This window comes from Dipteris shenzhenensis, chromosome 13 (genome assembly GCF_047967505.1).
Source record: "Dipteris shenzhenensis isolate YYH24624 ecotype China chromosome 13, Dip_SZ_1.0, whole genome shotgun sequence".
NCBI classification, from domain to species: domain Eukaryota; kingdom Viridiplantae; phylum Streptophyta; class Polypodiopsida; order Gleicheniales; family Dipteridaceae; genus Dipteris; species Dipteris shenzhenensis.
In genome coordinates this window covers 49265102-49287798 of record NC_141608.1, presented here as the reverse complement: position 1 = coordinate 49287798, position 22697 = coordinate 49265102, and the positions used below count along the sequence as shown (strand labels likewise).

General features: G+C 47.9%; 1 protein-coding gene and 1 pseudogene across 3 annotated transcripts in view; one reads left to right on the top strand and one right to left on the bottom strand.

The window, feature by feature from the left end:
- APG3 (Peptide chain release factor 1) overlaps nucleotides 1-17045 on the top strand; it is a 142612-nt gene extending 125567 nt beyond the window's left edge. The window contains exons 13-16 of one of the 3 annotated variants that reach the window (XM_087383523.1): nucleotides 15314-15361; nucleotides 15452-15535; nucleotides 15702-15781; nucleotides 16568-17045. In XM_087383523.1, the coding sequence (XP_087239649.1) occupies nucleotides 15314-15361; nucleotides 15452-15535; nucleotides 15702-15773 (204 nt within the window). In that variant the 3' untranslated portion in view covers nucleotides 15774-15781; nucleotides 16568-17045. Of the gene's footprint in view, nucleotides 1-15313; nucleotides 15362-15451; nucleotides 15536-15701; nucleotides 15782-16562 lie in introns of those variants that run through there. The other 2 variants (XM_087383522.1, XR_015541985.1) reach the window with 2 other exon arrangements.
- Nucleotides 7228-9078, bottom strand: LOC147895525 (uncharacterized; annotated as a pseudogene).
- Nucleotides 17046-22697: the final 5652 nt, after the last annotated feature.

Below are 22697 nucleotides of genomic sequence, written 5' to 3'. Positions count from 1 at the left end.
ACTACCCTCGTTGCCATTTAGTAGGAATTGGGACTTTGGGATCTCGGATGACTGCTGATGTTTTTGCAAGGCTTCACTTGCAGGTGTCTTTTATGTATTTACAAAGTGAGGTATTGGCCGGATGTATAGTCCCCTACCCTGGTTGTTGGCCCCTGTTTCGGAGATTACCTAGGCAATGAGCAGGGTTCTCTTGAAATAGGCTGGCTGTCGAATGTACTTGGATTGTGAAATCAAAATGCCCCCCTCACTGCTAGAAAATTGGATGCCCAGATAGTAGTGCAGAAGACCAAGATTAGACATAGCAAATGTCTGTTGCAAATTAATTTTAAAATCTGCAATTTGCTGAGCATGTGTCCCAGTCACAAGTATGTCATCCACAAAAAGGATTAAAATCAGCAAATCTGTCCCACGCTTGCGGATGTAAAGGGTAGCCTCTGAAGGGCTGTTCTGAAAGCCAAGTGTGAGCAAATGAGAATGAAATTTCGAATACCAAGCCCGTGGTGCTTGCTTCAATCCATAGAGGGCCTTTTTCAAGCGGCATACCTTGCTTTCAGAACCTTCAACCTCAAAGCCAGGAGATTGGGAAACATAGACCTCTTCGTGCAAATGCCCATGAAGGAAAGCTGTCTTAATATCAAGCTGATGTATCTGCCAATGAAAGTGGGCAGCAAAGGCAATAACAATGCGAATGGTAGTGATCCTGGAAGTGGGAGCAAAAGTCTCCTCAAAGTCAATGCCATGATGCTGAGCATAGCCCTTAGCAACAAGATGGGCCTTGTAATGGTCCACTTAACCAGTAGCAAAGCCTTGATATGAATCAGGCAACCCATCAAGGGTATTGGAAAAAAGTTGAGAATCAGGCATAATTTCATCAATGTTGGCCAACTGCTCTTTCAAATCCTTCACATTAGTGAGATAGGCATTCATGTTACCACCCTCATCAAGCTTTAAATCTTTCAACTGCGTGCAGAGATAGGCAACCCTTGCCTCATTCCGCACCCGATACAAAGATGCAAGCTGATCCCATGCTTGCTTAGTTGTCTTGCAAGACCGAATATGAGGGATAATAGCCTGTTTCACTGAAAGAGCAATCAAGGCATGTGCTTTGGCATCACGACCATCCCACTGAATTTGCTCCTGTGAAGGAGTGAAAGTACTTGGAGCAGGAGGTGCAGGAGTCCTGGCTGTAGCAGCAGAACCATCACTTGAAGACCCATCACCTGAAAAAGCAAAGGCTGTAGGTGTAGCACTAGTAACAATGTGTGTTGGCCTGGCCTCAGATTCTGAAACAATATGCCATAGGTTCTTGGCATGTCCCATCATGTATGACCACATGGGGTAATTGGTGCCATCAAGCTTGTCATCGGCCCTAATTAGCCCAAACAAAATAATCTTTGTTACCAGACATGGTGCTCAAATAGAAGGCAAATGCACCAACTGGCAAAGCAAATGAGAGAAAGGAAACCTCTCAGAATCAAGTGCCAAAAATATGCCCAAGCTTCAAAGCTTATGTCTGCAAAAGACTCTGCTGTCCCAAGGTGTACCTATTGCAAGAAAAATCCTTAAAGGCAACACGAGGCCTTCCCAAAATGCAAATGAAGCAAAAATTGGAAAAAGCCAATGCAACAACGGGTTACCCAATGATGTACAACAGTGACAGGCTCTGAAAGCAAGCAAAGGAGGGTTGGAAATGAGAATTACAGCAAAAGAATTGCTCCCACGAGGCGAGAGGACGTAGAAATGGAGAGAAAGAGATCCAATGGAGAGAAGCTCGCAGCTGGAGACAAAGGGAGAGAAGCTCGCAGTTCCAAATGGCTCCAAACGCCGGCACGCAGCTCGAGGTAGCTCCAAAATGCGGGCTCGCAGCTCGAGGCAGCTCCGAAATGCTGAGAAACCTTCAATATAACTGGCACGCACCTTGAGCCAGCTCCCGTACTGCAGTAAATGCTTGCTGATGCAGTCCGTACAGCCTTAAATGCAGGTCCATACAATTTCTGACAGATGTACGGGAATTCTAATAGGCTGTACAGATTTCTCTGACAGGTCCGTACAGTCCGTACAGTGTGTACAGAATTTCGTACAGCTAGGTTTTGCTGCAGAAAAGTGCTCAGATTTAATCCAAAATGTGTCTCCTTCACGGTAGTTACTCCAAAATGCCATCTTCTCGTGCAGAATGAGATTTTTCACGACAGAATTGCTTGGAAAGGTCTCAAACACTCGTGGGAGTGTGAAAACCAGCAAGACCAGCAAGAATGAGGGCTCGAGAGGTTGCTAAACAGCTTGGGAAAGCTGTCAATGGCTGAGGGAATGAATTCCCGACCTGCTCTGATACCACTATTGGGTGTTGGAAGCAATGGAAGCTCAAAAATGGATGCACAATGGAGAAAAACGAGATGCTGTAATAGATTGCTGCAAAACTGAAGTGTGGAGGCTCAAGGGAGAGCCAACATAAGAACACCCTAGGGCTAACTGCCCTAGCTGGACTAAGTGTCCTAACTGACCTAGATGGTACATAAACTAACTGTACCAATACTCCTAACTGACTATAGCTAGGCCTACAAGGCTCATACCAAGGTATAAGTGGCATCTATGGATAGCCCATGAGATAGATTACAATCACCTAGGAGAAGAGGGCTCCCTATTGGCTGATTTGATGGTACATATACTACAATATGAAGATGACATAGTCCTCATTTCCAGCCGAGGGGTTAGGTGCTTCATCGACATTGACGTCGACATAGTTTCACTTACCGAGGGGAGCCAGTGGAGATAGTGCAGTACTACATGTACCTAGGGGCATTATTCACGGGGCTGGGCTTCAAGATGACCCATGCCGCCAGAGCACGACTCACTCGAGGGAAGGGTGCCCTGGCCCGATTGGAGAGACAGGTCCGTACACAGGCCGTACAGCCTTAAATGCAGGTGCAGCAGGTCCGTACAGCCTGTAAATATGTAGTAAATGCTGGCGCAGAAATTCGTGCAGCTTCAGAACTGCAGTAAATGTACTCGCCGTGCTCTATATAGCAATAAAAGCTTCCGTGCATGGCACAGGTGTGGTCGAAATAGGTCCGTACAGCCAGTAAATGCTCCATATTGCATTAAATGCAGCTCCGACAGTTCCGTACAGTTGTACGAATTCACACGTGTGAAGAAAAACAACAAGAAAATGCTCCAAATGTGCCTCCCTTCGCGGTAGTTGCTCCAAAATGCGATCTTTTTGCGTTAGAATGAGATCTTTCGGGACAGAAGAAGTGCTTGGATAGGTCTCAAACACTAGTGGGAGTGTGAAAACCAGCAAGACCAGCAGGAATGAGGGCTCCAGAGGCTGCCGAATAGCTTGGGAAAGCTGTCAATGGCCGAGGGAATGGATTCCCGACCTGCTCTAATACCACTTTTGGGTGTTGGAAGCAATGGAAGCTCAAAAAATGGAAGCACAAAGGAGAAAAACGAGATGCTGTAATAGATTGCTGCAAAAACTGAAGTGTGGAGGCTCAAGGGAGAGCCAACATAACAAAACCCTAGGGCTAAATGCCCTAACTGGACTAAGTGTCCTAACTGACCTAGATGGTACATAAACTAACTTTACCAATAGTCCTAACTGACTATAACTAGGCCTACAATGCACATACCAAGGTATAAGTGGCATCTATGGATAGCCCATGAGATGGCCTACAGTTTGTATTTATTTTATGAGATGCATCATGAATTCATCTTCTCTATGTGCTTGGTCATCAGCGGCAGTTGGTGATCACAAATTGGATTCCTTTGTCTTTCTTGGTAAAGGTTTTTCTTACGCACGTCGTGTTGATGTGGATACACTTTATGAGTTAGTCAATATGGCTGGTGTACATGGTGCAGGATTTTTTGCTTATGTAATGCCTTGGGATCACCCAGCCAAAACTCTCATGCGTTTCTTTCCCGTCTGGGTCACTCTCAAGGCCTTGCCAGTTCCTCTCACATCTTTCCTCTATTGCAGCTTTGTTGCGGAGAGTGTTGTATCTTCCTAAGCAAGATTTTCTGGTTTTGAGTAGGGACATCCGATTTGGTGTCTTGTGGGATATGGAAGAGCCGATTCCTTTGTGTTTAGATATATATTATGGGTTTCCACATCCTTTCGCATTCTCTTAAATTTTGCATCCTTCCTGAATCCGTGTTACAAATGTAGACAATTTTTTTGCTCGGAGTTGCTCCTCAGCCTCACGCCAATCTAATCCTATTAAGGGCACCTTGGTTCTCCCTCGGGTTTCTACTCCTCTTTGGTCTAAAAAATTGGATCAGCACCCTAAGTGTAAAAAAGAATGGAGAAGGGTGCACCCTGAAGGGAGAGCCTGTGTCACAGTGTCTTCTTGGGTCCCTTTGTCAAATCCCTTTTAGGCTCTTTCTTTCCGTGATACCCTTATGTCAGATACTCAGTTGCAGATGCCTGAAATGGTTCATCATGATGTTCCCTCTTCCTCACTTCTTCTACTATTGATATATCTGATCCTTAGGAGCCCTCTTCAGTTCAGTATGCCCTCCCAGTTGTTGAGGGGTCTCAGCCAGACACTCTAGTCCCTGAATTACGGCCTTGTAAGTTACAGGTGGATCTATCACCCTCTCACCCTTGGATATAGCTCATGATGAGGATTTGCATGTGGATTTGATAGAGTAGGATACACAAGTGGATCTCTCTCCTTCCGATATAGTTGATGATACTACAGTGGAATAGACTGTGGATTTGAGAGCTCAAGATACTCATGATACTTCTCCTTTACCAAAGAGAACCTTCAATCTTGAGGATATGCATCCTATGTTGCAACAGGTTTTTGACCCATTTATTCAACGTGTCCGCCTTCATGCTTATGTCAAGAAAAATCACAAAGGTCAAAAGAAATTGTATTTTATTGATGGCACTACTACTTCACTCAATGCTTTTCTGGTACAACAGGGGATCACTTTGGAGGATATTGTCTTTATGTCGCCACCTGGAGGCGTGTAAATTCATATTTTCCTCCTTTGTCCTTTGGTTACTTGTTATCTCCACTCTGTGTGAAGGATATCATGTTCGATGCCCCCTAGTGACTTGTAAACATTTTCACTTTTCTAGTTTTCAAGTAGGCTCCTGGCTTTTCCCAGGTGCCTACTTGTAATGTTTTTACTTTTGTACTTCATGGTGGGTTTTCACCTCCTCTGAGGTTTCCCACAAAGAAATATAAGATTTCACTTTTTTTTATAAAAAAATGTGTGTGTGTGAGAGAGAGAGAGAGAGAGAGAGAGAGAGTAACAGGGAGATAGACTACTTACTCTTTCTCTTGCTCTCTGCTATTTGAACTGATAGAATAATGCACTTAAAACACAAGTGGAACTGTGGATTACTTAAGTGTGTGAGTCAAAGGGAGGAAATACAATGGGTCTCCAAATAGGGAAATAATGACTAAAATAATGTATGGCCTAAAGGGCTGAATACAACTGTAAGAACTGAAGGGACTAAGTACTGCATGGAGGAGATGAACCGTCACCACAAAAGATAATGGAAAATACTATATCGAGAGACTAAACACTCACTGCTGGACAGAAAGAAAGAAAGAAAGATCTATTAACGTCCGCAGAAAGCCTCACGCGCTTATGGGACAAAGTGCAAAACAAAAATCCTTACATCATCTGGATAATCCAGGGAGGGTCAAGGAGTGCACATGGCAACTCAGCTCAAGCTTATTATAGCATAACAGAATTCTAAGTTGTAATCCTATAGCAAAAAGGGCTTGCCCATCTCGGTAGACTGCCCATTTTCCTTCACTTTAGTGAGTTCGTTTTTCCTTTGTTTGAGCTGCGTCGAAGTGAGCTCCTCTGATATCCATATTTTTGTACCCTTCAGCTTGTTTGTCTGTCGAAGAATCTTCATTCTTCCTGCCCTCTCATTGAACTAAACTTTGAGCTGTTTCCCTTTTGGGGAGATCATCATGGTATCATCTTCTTTCCAATCCACTTGTGGTATATTTTCCTGGAGGCATGCGATCTTCTCATCTGTAGAGGCTTCTTCACGGCTGTCAAAACAGTTATCTGGCAGCCCCCCAATGCATAGTATTGTCCTGTTGCACACTATAGCTTCCTGCTCTTTTACTTTTTCATAGAGGTCTTCCTTGCTGAGTTTGCTACTGGCTACTATGGGCAGCTCTTGTTTGGAAGGAGGGAACTACTCTGATGCAGATAACTGTTGCTCTGTCCGGACTGAACCGGGTCTGGCTGACCAAGCTGTAAAAGCCACCGACCAGCAGCCTGCACTAACCAACTGACCCTGCTTCTGCTGTAACACCTGATTGTCACGTGGCACTAGTGACGTGGCGTTGCTTTACTGTCCTGGCTGACATAGCATTGTTGTGGTGTGCCTGTAGCAATCCACATGGCTGCTGTGGTGCCTACTGACATGGTTGCTTGTGTGGCAGCCTACGTGGTTGCTGCTGTGAGACAGCCAGCATGTCCACAGGTTGTGGATGCCATGACATCCCCTTCTGCTGAAACTCGAACTACGATATGAGGAGGGCCTCCCAATATGCTGAAGGAGAGGGTTGACTGAATATATCTGGCTTTATGAATCCTAATTTTATGCCTGGCTCATGAATTTTGAATCTCAAGGTCTTCTGCTGACTACGGTAAGGATACTTGTTGTGGCCCAATGACCCATGAAGGTGCTCAATGCGATTCTCCTCTGTGTGTATTGGTGATAGGGACTGAGGAAGATTCGTGGTGAGGGCGACATTCCAGTCCTGCTGTAGTACTATGTCTTGTTGGGTCCTTACTCAAAAATCAAAGGTGGAGGGGGAACACCTCTAAGCCAAGAAATGAACTTGGATCCATGGCTTGGGATCATAACATCCAACAAGCCTTTGTTTTGAGGATTTGGTCAGACTTCAAACTGGTGTGATCATCATATCCCCAAGATGATGCCCGCTGCCTAAGTAGGTGTGAAGTTGAGTGGCCCATTGTCTACCCACCCTGAGATCTTCAGAGTGGCTGAAGAGACCTGCTATCTGGTTCCTCGAAAATGCGCCATTCAAGGCAATGGAATCAGTCGGCATGAGAGTCAAGTGGGTCTTCTTAGCTGCTTTGGTGGAAATGATGTCGTCTCAGCTTCCTGAATCTACCATGATAAGGACCTTTTGACTACCAATTTGTCCATTACATTGAAACATGTTGGGAAACTGGCAATTTAACTAGCCTCAAGGGCCAAGGTAACTGGTGAGTCAAAGACTAGTCATCAGCAAGTGGGATCTCATCCTTCTGTCCAGGCTGTCCCTCAATCTGCTCATCCTCATGCTGCTCCACATCATCCTCTCCCTCTGGCTGATCCTCACCATCATTGTCATCAAGATCAAGGGAAAATCCAATAAATGGCTCTGGAGTACACTTAGCCCTGAACTTGTTAAGCAAGTTTGCATTAATAAATACAAGGTCATTTGCCTTCTAGACACCAAGCCTATTCCTCTTCTTGCTTGCAATGTTCCCAAAACTGCTCCATAAGTGCTCACAAGGCGAGGAGCTAGCACCCTGGCTAAGCACTCGAATGGCCAATCTTTGCAGCAATGGTGTATCTGCCCCATAATCCTCCCACCTCCGTGCACTGGATATCGTGAACCTATCATTTTGTGCATCCTGCAAACCGAAGAGGCCTCTCTTTTGTCGATAGAAGGAAAGGTCTTCACGAACCCTCCTCCTATCATCTCCACTGGGTACAAGCCTCCTCAAGATATCCTCCCAACCCTGCACAACCTCTGCATCTGTCTCTTGTCCTTTACCTTGAAATTCTGGATCCACCACAAATGCAGCAGCCTCTAATGCAGAGTGATACTCTGTCCACCTGCTTGTCGCAAGACGAGATAGCTTATGTCTCCTACCCCCATCCAAAGTCTGTAGAGACTCTAGAGATAGGATTCTCTCAATCATCTTGTCTATCCCCTCGTACACCTTGCCAATGCAAGGCTCATCTCCATCAAGAAGCCTCAACATAAGAATGATTGGCCGCACAACGTGCAACAATGCCTCAACAGTGTCCCAAAAAGTGTCATCAAGAACTATGGACTTGCATCAAATACCAGCCACCGAGGTGCGCTCTCACTATGCATCCCACTCCTCACAAAACTACAAGCTGCCTCAAATGATTCTTCACTTCAAAAAGACGCTTTAGCATAATGAAATTATATGCAAAGTGTGTTTCTGAATACTTTAAGAGATCCTTTGGGGATCTCTGTCGAAATACAGCCAAAATGTAGTGGTGGCGAGTGATAAATGAAACAATGTGATTGCCCATTTCAATAAAAGGCTCCACCCACTACATCTTACCAATATCTTTGAGGAGATTGTTGAGCCCATGTGACATGCAAGGAGTGAAGCAAATATGTGGGTACCTATCCTCAATGATCCTCCCTGCTGCCCTGTTTGAGTTCTCTCCATCAGAAACAAACTGGATGACATTATTGGGACCCACATAATCAATGGCTTCACTCCAAATATTTGCCAATCTCTCTGCAGATTTGCCCGCCTCTGAATTGTCAATAGCTTTAATAAAAAAGCTACATCCTCTGGAGTATGCAAGGATACCCTGAATGGAGCGGCTCCTAGTGTCACTCCAACCATCACCCATGATAGTGATGCCACATCTACGCCATACATCCTGAATGGGTCCCAAGGCATCCTCTATGGCCGTCCTCTCTGTGGCTAGAAGTGTAGTGCGCAATGCCTCGGATGAGGGTGGAGCATAGCCAGGTCCAAAAGAAGCAATCTCCTTCACCATATCTGCAAAGTATGGGTTGCGGACCTTTACCAAAGGAACATCTGCAGCATAAAAAAACCGTGCCACTGCTGCATCTACTTGTGCCCTCCTCCCAGGGTGCCATGATGCCACAAGACTAGCCTGCACTGGACCTCGTGAAGCCTGGGTCTGGGAAGCATTTGTTCCATGCGCGGATGGCTGTGGAGCAGCCCCAAATAATGGGGTAGATGCACTCGCTGAAGATGCTGCGCCTGTAGGTGCAGCTGATGATGATGTACCTCGAGGATCAAGAACAGAGGGCCGACTCCCTGCTACATCAAGTCTATCTGCAAGTGCCTACAATCGTATGATATCTGCTCCTGACATTGTAGGGCAAACAGAAATGCCTTTGCCTCTAACCCCCAACAAATGGGCTCGCACACGATCCGTGCCTCCACTCTTAATGGAACCACAAAAGTGGCACTTCCACTTGTGTGACCCTCCTCCTCTTGCACTATCATATCTGGACACAAGATCCACCTCATTCCACCAAGGGGATCTGTTTTCTGCATCTATGCCATGAGGAGGTGCCATTGAAATTGATAAATGGCTGAAAATTAAAAAAACAATCAAAATGCCCTTGCATGAGACATAAGTAAAGTGTCCACTAAGTGGAAAAAAACGCAGCAAACTAGAATATCCAAATTCCAATGTTTATTGCGTCAAATTTTAAATTTTACCTGCTCAAGAGTCAAGTGCCAACCAAGCAAGAGAAGGGGGCAGCCAAGGGGCAGCCAAGGTAGGGAGAATGTGGGGCAGCCAAGGGGCAGCCAAAGGGGCAGCCAAGGGGGCAGCCAAGGTAGGGAGAGTGTGGGGCAGCCAAGGGGGCAGCCAAGAGGACTCAGGCAGCAGGGACAGCAAAGGAGGAAGGCAGCAGGCTCAGCAAACGAGCCAAAAAACAGTCGCAGCAGCTTATCTAACCGCCGCCGCCGCCGTCGCGCAGGAGCACACAGGCCGAAACGCCCAGAACGGGCGTTCTGCCCTACATTCTGGCACGTTCCGGAACGTTCCGCTCCCGTTTCGCCCGTTCCGCGGTAACTATGAACTCAAACAATGGGCAAATGAACTCATCAAAGTGAAAGATGAGAGGTGGGAGTGAGAGAGAAAGAGAGAGCACACCGACACACACAGTAGACACAAGAGTGTGGGGATAATGAAGTATGTGTGTACCTCCCCAAGCACACAGTCAACCTTTTTTATATCAATGGATAAGGTTACAACACTAAGTACACCGTACTTAGTGTACTTAGCAATAAAAGTACTAACTGTACTTAAGTGTACTAACTGTACTGGGGTGGCCATAGTGCCTTTACCCCAACAACCTCCCACTTAAAGGCAATATGCCCTCAAGTAAAAATAAATGAGAAAAATACAGCATATACACAATGGAGTACATGGCCAAATGAGGCTCAACCTATACCCATCAACTATCGGCAGTGTGCAAACCGCTCTGCAGGCAAGCCTTTTGTCAACAAATCTGTTGGATTGTCATCCGTGTGAATCTTGACAAGCTGAATCAGCTTATCATTTATTACCTCCCTGATGAAGTGATACTTCACATCAATGTGCTTCGACTTTGCATGAAACACAGGATTGTGTGCCAACTGAATAGCACTCTGACTGTCACAATGCAACAATGGAATATCACCTGTAATGCCCAAGTCTCCCACTAGCCGAGATAGCCATAAGGCCTCCTTGCATGCCTCTGTGGCTGCAATATATTCAGCTTCCGTGGTAGACAAGGCTATGCACTGCTGCATCCTTGACATCCATGACACTGCACCTCTAGTGAATGTATAAACATAACCAGTAGTAGACTTCCGGTTATCTGGATGACCAGCATAATCTGAATCCACATAACCATGCACCTTTGCATCCTGCTTGCCAAAGCATATGCACAACTCCTGTGTGCCCTTCAGGTATCTCATGATACCTTTCACTGCATTCCAATGCTTCTTGCCTGGATTTGCCATATACCTGCTAACCACTCCCACTGTAAACGCAATATCAGGTCTGGTAGCAACCATGGCATACATGAGACTGCCACAAGCTGAAGCATACGGAATCTTGGCCATTTCAGCCCTATCAGCATCTGACTGTGGGCTATCCATTGCACTGAGTTTCACATATGGAGGCAATGGAGAACTAAGGGTCTTCCCCCCCTCCATATGAAACCTGTGCAATACTTTGCCAATATACTCGGTCTGAGACAAATACAACAAACGCTGTCCCCTGTCTCTCCGTATCCGCATTCCCAGTATGTGATTTGCATCACCAAGGTCCTTCATATCAAAGGCCTCATGCAATCTTTTCTTAAGGTCATCAAGCTCCTTACGAGCCTTACCAGCAATAAGCATGTCATCCACATATAAAATGAGAATGATTAAGCTGCCATTTGTAGCCCTTTTGGTATATAAGCAGTGATCGACATCACTTCTCCTGAAACCTTGGGACTTCATGAAGGTATCAAATTTCTTATACCATTCCCTTGGTGCCTGTTTCAGCCCATAAAGGCTCTTCTTAAGCTTGCATACAAGTGACTCCTTGCCCTTGACTCAAATCCCTCTGGCTGCTGCATGTAGATCTCCTCATGAAGATCATCGTGAAGAAAAGCTGTCTTCACATCCATTTGGCATAATTCCAAATCCTCACATGCAACCAAAGCAAGTACAGTCCTGAGTGTGGTCATCTTAACCACTGGAGAAAAGATCTCATCAAAGTCGACACCATACTCCTGCTTAAAGCCCTTGGCAACCAACCTGGCTTAGCTCCAATTGTGACTTTCAATCTATACACCCACTTGCATGGCAGTACTTTCATGCCCTTAGGCAACTGCACCAATTCCCCAAGTACCATTTTTATGGAGACTGTCCATTTCAAACTTCATGGCTAGTTCCCATATCCTTTTATCATGCATTTGCACGGCTTCCTTGTAACAGGAAGGTTCTCCACAGTCTGTAAGCATAATAAAATCTGTCCCTGGAACAAATCTGTCTGGTTGCCTCGTTTGTCGAGTGGACCTTCGGACCCATTGGTCTTGCTGTCCAACCTGCTGTTCACATAAAACAGGTGGCTGTTCCAGTAGATCAGGCTGCAGAATTATGCCTGGGAGATCTTCCAAAGGTGGTATATCCTGTAGGACATCTTGCGCCACTGCGGGCTGTCCATTTGGACCTGCTGCAGCATCATTCATTGGCTGATTACGCTGCTGTTGTGGCTGATTTGCAGCTTGCCTGATTTGTACAGGATGTCCCGAGTCATCAATGTCAACCTCTGAAGCGTCAGAAGGCTTATCTACTGCCTTAAACATACATGACTCATCAAATACGACATCATTGCTGCGTATAAGCTTCTTATTCACAGGATCCCATAGGCGGTAACCCATCTCACCACTGTCACCATATCCAAGAAAAATGCATTTAAGAGACTTAGGATCAAGCTTGCTGTGATCTTCTCTGCGTATATGCACGTACGCAGTGCAGCCAAAGACCCTCAAGTGCTTATAGGAAGGAGGTTTTCCTGTCCAAAGCTCCTCTGGCACTCTGCCATCCAGTCTTTTATTTGGTGACCTATTGATGAGGTGTACTGCTGTTTTTACAGCCTCAGCCCAAAACCCATGAGGTAAAGTAGCATGTGACATCATAGAGCGGGACTTTTCCTGTATGGTTGTGTTCATACGCTCTGCAGTGCCATTCTGTGCTGGACTGTAAGGAGCAGGGAGTTCCCTTTTAATACCTCTAGCATCACAAAATGCATTAGATATATACTCCCCACCGTTATCTGACCGCAAAGCCTTCAGTGTTCTGCCTGTTTGGTTCTCAACCAAAGCAAGCCATTTCTGGAACACTGGAAAGACATCACTCTTCAATCGAAGAGGATACACCCACACCTTCCGTGTGGAATCATCTATAAATGTGACAAAGTACCGTGCACCTCCAAGTGAAGGACTAGGCATCTCACACACATCTGTATGCACAAGCTCAAGTTGAGCATCTTTATGTCCTAATCTCCTCTTATGAGGACACTGTAATTGTTCTACCATATATGCAGTGCTCACAAAACTTTAAATCAGAAAATTTCAGAGACGGTAAGTAGCCAAGGCGAGCCAATTGCTCCATTCCACTTATGCTCATATGTCCCATCCGGCTATGCCACATAGAAATATTCGGCAGCTCGGTGGCATGAATATCAGTATGATTACATACTTTAGCCTGAAGGGTATACATCGTGTCAACCTTAGAACCTTTGGCAACAACCAGGGCACCTTTGGTGACCTTCCAGAAACCATGACCAAAGCTGGTCACAAAACCTTCGTCATCCAACATGCCAGTAGAAATCAAATTTTTCTTGACTTCGGGTACATGCCTGACATTGTGAAGCTTAAGCTGAGTACCATCAGCAAATACAAGCGTGACATCTCCAACACCGACAATACTGCATGCATGATTATCCCCTAGAAACACGACTCCATTACTGCCTCCTGCATACCTGACAAACAAATCTCTGTAAGGTGTAACATGGAATGAGGCACCTGAGTCAATGATCCAAGAGTGCATGTCTGCAAAATCGCCTGCATGGAGAGAATGAGCATCCAAAGTAGAGAGAAATAGAACCTCTCCCTCACTGTCATAACCGTGTGTAGAATGAAGCTCTTCAATCTTCACACTGCTCTTGCCCTTGCTTACTGGTACAATTGCCTTTGCATCTGACGCATCAGTATCAGATCACTCTAACATAATACATGAACATAGTTATGCTAAGCTATTATAATAATCTGGGGCTGAGTTGTTGTACTCCCCCACAGACTCTTAGTCTCTAATTGATGTTGTAGTTTTTGATGTGTATATTTTGTCCCATAGACCCGCGAGGTCTTCCGAGGACGTTAATATTTCTTTCTTTCTTTCTTTCTCACTTGATTCCGTAGGAAGCAAATCTATTTATGATACCCAATGATGGGTCGGTCAAAAAGCCCACCTCGCTCATTGATACATGCATACGGGGAAGGCATCCTGGCTCCATCTGTGGTGTATTGGGCTCTGCTCTTGGAGGCTGCTGGAGTAGAGGGGAATTTTGAAGAGGGTAGACTGGGTCATTCTTTGCTGTCCATATCTCTTGTTACCCCCTGGCTGAGCTAACCCCCTAGTTGAGCTGGGGGTTTGAGCCCAGCTAGGGGTTCCTAACTCATATGAGAGCCTGCCTACAACCCTGCTGGTGGTGCTGCTGTAGGTGGTGTTGCTGGCGGCGCTGTTGCTACTGGCGCTACCGGCGGCACTACTGCTGCTGGGCGGTGGTACTACTGAGAGAGAGGAGGAAAGAGGGAGGTTAATTATTGTTTGTCGCAGGCCAAAAAAGCCTATGAGACCAAAGAAACAGAGTCTAATCATGGAGCTACACCTTCGATAGGGGGAAGTGGGGTGTGTATAGCACCCCCCCGAAAACTACACATGATGAAAAATAAAAAGAAAAAGAACTACAAACGGATACAGTCCATCCTTGGTTAGGTCCTGGTTAGCCCAGTTATAGGCATAACATTCTCCCACCTATAAAAGTAGATTTATGCTAGGCGGTAGCGCCAGTAGTGCCGCCGGTAGCGCCAGTAGCAATCAGTGATTCTCTATACTTCTCAATCCAGAATCTAGATCCAATGTAGTTTCCTGCAGGGTAGTATTTGTCTGAAAACCCTTAGAACCTATCTGAATACCCACAGGTAAAAGAGAGAAGTATCAGTCTAATCTATATTTTTTTTCATGAAAAGACTTTTATTAAGTATGAAAAATTACCCCAAGAGCATGAAAAATGCTCATGGCAGAAATACATCATGCATAGCATGAGAAACAAAATACTATGAGTAGGCAAACAACTTGCTGATCTAGAAGAACTAGTAAGGCACCAAGGTTGAGGCTAAAAGTGCCATCTCAACCCTTGGTGGACTTGGGATTCCGAGAGAAAAGGAGAGCCAGTCCACTCCCTGATGAAAATAGTCCTCAAAAGTTCTTAAAGGCTATTTCCTATCAGTTTGTTCATACAAGTTTTTGACCTTTTTAAATCAAGTATTTCCAGCAGCGTTCCTTATTTTCAACCACCTTGGTGGAGCACATCTTATGCAATGCTGTCTTTTCTTTCTTTGTTCTTCCAGCTCTTTCTATGCCACTTTTTATTGCACAAGCTTCCTCGCTGCCTCCGTAGATTAGGAGCCTCTTTGTACCCATCCTTTACATATAAGAGTCATTATGAGCCTTAGTGGATACTCTCTCTCTCTCTCTCTCTCTCTCTCTCTCTCCCGCCAACTGTGCTTCTCTTTGTACTGATCCTTACCTGTAATGGCCATTATGAGCCTTTAGTGGACACTCTCTCCATGCATGCAGGTGTAGAGAGAAGAAGAAAGGAGAGAAGGGGGGGTGGGGGGGGGGGACAATGTCCATAAAACTCAAAGAAGTCTTTAATTAAAGTGAGAAGACTTAGGAAGTCATCTGCAATGTGAGCTCGTTTGTGACCACCTCCTTTGTTTTTATACTTTCGGTCACATAGGTTGGAACTGGTGCACGCTCAGAGAAAATAAGAACGTACAACTACAAGGTATGGTTCTAAGGGGAATGCATAGTTTTGTACTATTCACTTCTTGATATGGATTCTGTTGAATGAAAATGGTTTGGACTGGTACTGCAGGATAACCGAGTGTCAGATCATCGTACGAAACAGAATTTTGATCTCATCTCATTTCTAAATGGAGATATTGATGCAGGGGTCCAGGTGAACAGCTGCAATGATTACTACTGCATAAGCTTAGGAACCCATTTACCTGTTCTGCATATGTCTTCTGGGATTAACGTTTGTATTTGCCATATTCTTTACTAAGAGGATATAAGAGAGACTGGAACAATTAGTGCTTTCTTATTTTTTCTGATTTGTTTTGAAGGCTTGTGCTGCATTAGAGCAAAAAGAGCTTTTCGACGAGCTTGCTGCCTCTGCAAGCATGTATGCTGTTTGATAAAGCAGGTATTGAATTCAAATCAATGAGAATCCTGATACATGTCAGTTCTCTTTATTGGTGCATCCATTTTGGTTTTGTTAGGAAGTTTTTTTCCAGGTTCTCTGTTCATGTCTTTGAGAGAATTGCATCATTGATGAGTTCCTCAATGTAAAGTCATGCTTTTAACATTAAAAATAGTAATAAAAAGCAACACAAACTTTGCAAAAAGTGTCCTATTGTCTGCCCATTTGTCATAAGTATATTGAAAAAGTTTATTATGGGTTGGTGGGTGCATTTCTTGAATTCTGAATGGGTCGCACAACTTAGGGCTCGTCCTATCTGTTGGATTAATTTTGAGGTGTTCTTCCAAATATCTTCTTGAATTGTGTTACAGTGGGCAAGAACATGAGTTTTAAGACCAAATCCTTTCTTAATTTCTCAGTATGTCTGTGGGTCTTTGTTATAGCAATGGTATGCCAGTAGCTTGGTATACAGTAAAGGCTAGTTTTCTTACTATACATGCCATGAAACCAGATTTAAAAAGTAAATATGGGCATGACGGCTCTTTAGGAGGAAAGTGTCTGAAGCTTGGGAAACGTTTCTTTAGGTCATGGCTCTTGTGTCCTGATAATTTTATGTCGTCAATGTTGATTGTATTTATAAGGTGCGTTTCCCAAGTTGGGCCTTCAAAGGATGCCCAGTGCCTTCTAAAAGGATAGCAGATTTTGACATACCTACTGTGTACCTCACGAAAAACTCATGTTACATTGATTGTATTGAGAGCTAACTCTTCCCTTGACCTTGTAGATCAGATCTTGTTGGGCCAGAACACAGCTTCATTTGGTGGCAAGAAATATGTCCCAACTTTCATTGGGAGGTTTTTCTACGCAGAAATCAGGAACTCTCACTAAGTTCAAACAGCAGGCTCTGTAGATACGACAGAGTAAAAAACGAAGATGAATGCAAGTTAAGGTGAGAACCACTGAGAGCTAATGACAAAGGACAGGACTGTGGAATAGTCTGAAGGACTTCATAAGCATTCAAACACATAAAAGAGACCACAGCTCACACACATTATGAACTTAACAAAAGAAGCTTCTCCTAGAAAGCTGAGTTTTTTGGATGTCATTTGAATGCCTTGCCAATACATGTGCGATCAACGAAGGTGGATTATTATCAATTTTTGGGATTTATGAGCTCAATGGTGGCCCTTGCTTGAGCATATATATGTATGTATGTATATTGCTACCATGTCACCCAGTACATTCTTTTATATTCTGTTTTCTATTACTATTGAGTAGCTTTTGGATAATAAGGCTTTAATTGTTTGCACTATCCATGCTCTCAAAGAGAGAGATACAGAGAGAGATACAGAGAGAGAGAGAGAGAGAGAGAGAGAGAGAGAGAGATCTATTACTGCGGAAGACTTCATGGGTCTATGAGACAAATTACAAACACCCAAAAGTGACTAAATATGGATAATCAGAGAATTGGGGGAGTGCACAAAGCTCAGCTCCTCCCTAGTTATTTTAGGGCATATCTACATTCCAATACTATCATAAGGTGGCCTTTATAACATCGGTTTAAGACTGAGAGTGTTTGGGTTTGGAGAGTGTGAGTCTTCCCCAATCTGCTCCTGCGAACTCCCTCCCCTCCTCCGCTCCCGTCTACCTCCCCCTCGCGCTGCGCGGCCCTCCCCCCTACCTCCTCCCTCCCTGCCGCTTCCGCGCGGCCATCCGCCCCCCTTTTCTCCCCCTCCGCCCGTCGATCCGCTCCCCCCCCCTCGCCACACTCCGCTCACCCCCGCTTCCCCACTCCACTCCTCCCCTCTCCGCCCGTCGCTCCCCCCCGCTCCGCTCCTCCTTTCCTCTCCGCTCCTCCCCTCTCCGCATTCAGCCCCTCCCACCTGCCTCCCCCCCCTCGCGTGGCGCTACCAACCCCCCCGCCCCCGCCTGCCCCTCCCCGCTAAGGCGCTACGCTGCCCCCCCCCCTTCCCTCCCCTCCTCACCTCTCCTCCCCACCCCCCCTCGTGCGGCGCTGCCACACCTCCCCTTCCCCTTCCTTTCACCCCCTTGCGCTGCGCTGCCCCCTCCCCCTCTCCTTCTCTTCCTTCTTCCTCCGCCACCCCCTTCGTCACCACCTCCCCCCCCCCGCTTCCTCATACGTCTCCATCCCTCCCTCTTCCCTCCCCCGCCTTAATCCCCCATCCCCGCCTCTTTCGTTTCCTTCCCCTTCCCCCGCCTTGGAGCGTTCGCAGTTAGTCAGTGCGATATGGCGGCCACGTGCCCGGAACCGGTGGCCCAGACGGACCCTCCCCGTCCATCAGCCTATCGCATAACATTGACAGAGCACCAGGTCTCCTTGGTGAAGCAGGCCGCCACGGACTTCTCCCAGACATCCGTTTATGGGAGAGTCATTGGCTACTCCCCTTCACGAGCAGACATCAAGGACTGGTTGCAGTCCACCCTCTACCTCGAGGACAGTCACATCGAGGAGGTTGCACTCATGGGACGCGGCATCTTCTGGCTCAAGCTCTCCTCAGCACAGGTTGCGAGCGATATGGTCAGGCGATCCCCTACTTCTGTGGGTGGGAAGATCATCCTCATGGTCCCATGGTACAGGGGTTTCAGTGTAGCGGACTTCCATGCCTGCTTTCGCATTCCTCGCCATCCAATTACCCTTATCTTCCTAGGTCTCGCAACCGAGCTTCGCCCGATCATCAAGGACCTGGGGGCGCACTTTGGCTGGCCTATGCAGGACACCTACGTTGATGCGGCGGTAGCCCAAGGGGTGCCACGTGTCAAAGTGGCAGTCCTCGATCCGCAGAGCATCCCCTCGGAGTTCGAGATCGAGACGGACACAGGTGTGGTGACGCAGCGCATTCTGGTCACTGGTCGCCCAAATCAGTATCTGAGATGCCATGGCTTCGGGCACCAGGCGCGCTCATGTCCCCGCTTCACGGGTACAAAACCTCAGAAGGCCCCCATTCAGGCAACTCAGGATCCCCCCCACCAGTCAGCGACATCCCCCCCCGAAGGGGAAGGCTGGACGGAGGTCAAAAGAAAACAGAAGGGAAACAAAGCAGGACCCAAAAAGCCTGCCCATCTACAGCAGGAGCCCCCCCTTGTGGTCCCTACTCATCAGTAGCCCGGTAAGGGGAAGGAGAAAGGAAAGGAGAAGATCAGCCAGCCTCCCCCTCATCCTTCACCCCGCCCTCCTCCCCCTCCCCCCTCCTCCTCGATTCTCCGACCCCCACCCCCTCCAGGATCCCCCCCGCACCGGTGGTTTCCCCTCCACTTTCTTCCTCGAGCATGATCCAGAGGGAACCCCCCCCTCCGCCTGAGCCACCTGCAGCCCCGAAGCCAGCACAGACCTCACCTGCACCTATCCCTCCTGGCCCGGCGGAGGGGAGAGGCCCTTCCCTGTAGGTGGCCAGCACCCCTCTCTCTGGTTCAGACTCCTCATCTTCGTCCCCACGCCCAAGGGCTGCTCCTAGAGCTCTTCCATTGGAGTTTTATCGAGCAGGACCTTGGGACTATTTGGATGCAGCGGGTATTGGCTCCTTCCCTGCATGCCTAGACATCAGCGTCTTCTTCCTCCGCAAGGGGACGGAGGGTAAGGTGTCCGTCCTTGCCCCTCACGATGGTCCTAGCTATTCCTTCACTATCTCCAGTGAAGGGAATGAGCAATGGACGAATGAAAATGTTTGGGAGACGATACGAGATCAGTCCCAGGAGCAGGTGCATGACTGGATCGGTAGCAGAGCAGCGGAGCTTCTTCAGCAGCAGTGGCAGGAGGGTGACGTTCGTCTGCGATGGCGCCACAGCGCCAAACGTTTCCGACTCCTAGTCATTATTCGGCCACCTCTGGAGTGGGCCTACGCGGAAGGGCCCGCCCATGGAGGACCTCAGAGGTAGCGGGCTTCTACAGTATTTCCCTGGCAGAGGCGTCGAGCTGGTTAGAGAGAGCCTACCACCACGGGACGAAGGGCCTCTCCCCTCTGCTGAAGGTTTTAGAGGATGGGTCCGATGATCCGACCTCTCCTTCGAAACCCTCACAGAAGCGCCTTCGTCTGCACACTAGACATCCTCCGACCACTTCGACATCGACCGCAAGCAGACAGCTGTTTGTGGCCCACCTTCCCTCCTCATGAGTATACGCATTATCTCTTGGAACGTCAATGGGTTCCACTCATCAGGAACCCGCGGCCCCAGGAAGATGGTGCTCAGACAGGAGCTTCAGCCAGCCTTGGTGGGAAGGGTAGATGTGCTCCTACTACAGGAACACAAGCTTTCGGCTTCTCAGACCAGTATTTGTGGGAAGGTCCTCACAGGAGGCTCCCACACCTACTGGGAACCTTCGATTGGCGAGCAAGGAAGGAGCGGGGGTGTCGGTACCTCCATCGACGCTTCTCTGGTTCAGCATGTGTGGTTTTGGCACTCTGATCCCAGGATGTGCGCTTTGGGTGGGCTTGCATATATTGAGGGATCACGTATCGGCATCCTCAATATCTATGCCCCGATCGATCTCAGACGGAGAGCCGCTTTTTGGAGATCCTTGACAGACTTGTTGCCAGAGATGGACTCTTGGATTGTAGGAGGGGACTTCAACAACCTTGAGACCCTAGAGGATCATCAGGGACGGGGCCCAGAGTTCCTCGGTATAGCTCAGGCAGAGCAGGCAAATTGGGATTCCTTCCTCTTCGCAGTGGGAGGTCGGGACAGCTGGAGGGAGCCTTCCTTTCGCAGATGGACAGGGAGTCTGGACTTCTCTTGGGGATACAGGAGGGAGGGAGGCAGACTTCTGGAGCGGCTGGACCGTTTCTATGTCAGCGATTGGGCGCTTGGCAAGGGAGGAGAGTCAGGAGTGGTTCTAGGGACGACACTCTTAGACCATGCCCCAGTCATCCTAGTCCTGGACTCAGCCTCTCACTCCTCACCTCCACGCTCATGTCGGATCCCAGACTCCATCTACTCCAGAGCAGCGGTTCACAGCAGGATAGTGGACCTGTGGGAGCAGGATTGGGACCCCACCGGGGATATGGCAGCACAGGTAGCTCAGGCGCTTGCTGAGTCTAGCCTCATCTGTCAGCAGGAGGCGATTCAGGTCAGGCAACAGTGTTGGACGAGGGAGAGGGGTCTCAGATGAGATCTCGCTTCGATTCAGCGGATGCAGCAGTCTTCTCCAGGCTCTGAGGAGCTCAGACAGCAGGAGGTTCGGGCTCGAGCCATGCTAGAGGAGATCACCCAGCGTTGCTCAGAGTTCTCATTTCATTCTTCCAAGTCCTTCTGGGCTAGGAAAGGCGATAGGATGTGCAGAGAGTTCTTCAGGACTCATGGACAGAGGTCAGCAGGGGAACAGCTCCGTTCTCTTAGGGCGCAGGATGGTAGTGTCAGGACAAATCCAGACGAGGTCCGGGACTTGGCGATAGATTTCTACAGATCATTGTTCTAGCAGGAGCCCCCAGACCCTCGTGGCCGCCTATGCAGGGAGGAGGTGTGGAGATCAACACCGTGGCTCGTGCAACCTAGCATGAGTGACGCCCTCTCGTCCCTTTCACCATGGCAAAGATGCTGGATGCGGTGAGCGCTATTGATGGGCAGAAATGCCCAGGTGAGGATGGTCTCTCCAGAGCTTTCTTCACCACCTTTTGGGAGCAGATCCATTGGCCCTTGCTCGCAGCCTTCCAGCATATCTTCTCCAGCGGGCAGATGCCAGAGAGCCTTGCGATAGGCTTGATTTGCCTCATCCCCAAAGGGGGGGACCGTCAGGAGATCAGACAGTGGCGCCCTATCACCCTCCTCCCGATCGCCTACAAAATCCTCGCCAAGATGATCAGTCGCCGCATTCGCCCCCTGCTACACGACTTGATTCATGACACCCAGACTGGTTTTGTCCAAGATCGTAGCATTTTGGACATCATCTTCACTTTCTCAGAGGCGATAGAATGGGCCCAGCACAGTGGCCAGCACCTTGCCATACTCCTTGACTTTGAGAAGGCGTACGACAGGGTAGACTAGTCCTTCTTGGAAGGTATACTCTCTCGGTTCGGTTTCCTGGACGAGTGGATCAGAGGTATTGCTAGCCTTTACAGGTCGGCCTCTAGTCGGGTTATCATCAGCGGCAGGACGGGGGAGAGATTCACACTCGAGCGCTCGGTGCGTCAGGGCTGTCCGCTAGCGTCCTACCTCTTCCTATTTTTTGCGGAGGCCATGACCCACTTCCTTCGAGCCCGTACCATTGGTCTTCGCGGGATGTGTCTCCCTATTCGAGATGATGCAGAACTTCTGGACTCCGAGTATGCAGACGACACAGTCCTATATGTGCAGGATGATGTCGAGTCACTGGAGCGAGTGAGACCGTCCCTAGAGATTTTTTGCCTTGCGGCTGGGACGAAAATCAACTGGCATAAGTTTGTTGGTTTTCTTACGGATCTGGGAGCTAGCTCACAGTGGGGTATTTTCCTGGGGTTTCGCTGGATCCCTAGAGGACAGACGACACGTTACCTGGGATTCCAGGTAGGCCTGGACATCACGCCGGCTCAGCAGTTCTTGTCGGTCCTAGCCTCCATACGACGGAAGCTTGCTTTCTGGAGCACAGCTCAGCTTTCCTTGGCAGGCAGGGCCCTTGTGGTCAACCAGGTCCTTGCCACTGCTTGGTATGTGGCCTCTTGCTGGTGTTTCTCGAGATCATGTGTAGCCCAGCTGAGGAGACTGGTGCGGAACTTCCTATGGTCTGGTTCAGATGGTTCCGGCACCACCAGAGCCAGGGTCGCCTGGGAGACGATCATTCTCCCCGAGATAGAGGGCAGCCTCGGCATCATAGATCCAGAACTGCAGAGTCAGACACTTCTTGGCAAGTTAGTCATCCGCGGTCTGACCCCAGGAGGGCAGATGTGGAAGCTCTTGCTACAGCATGGTCTTAGCGCGTGTACAGTCCGAC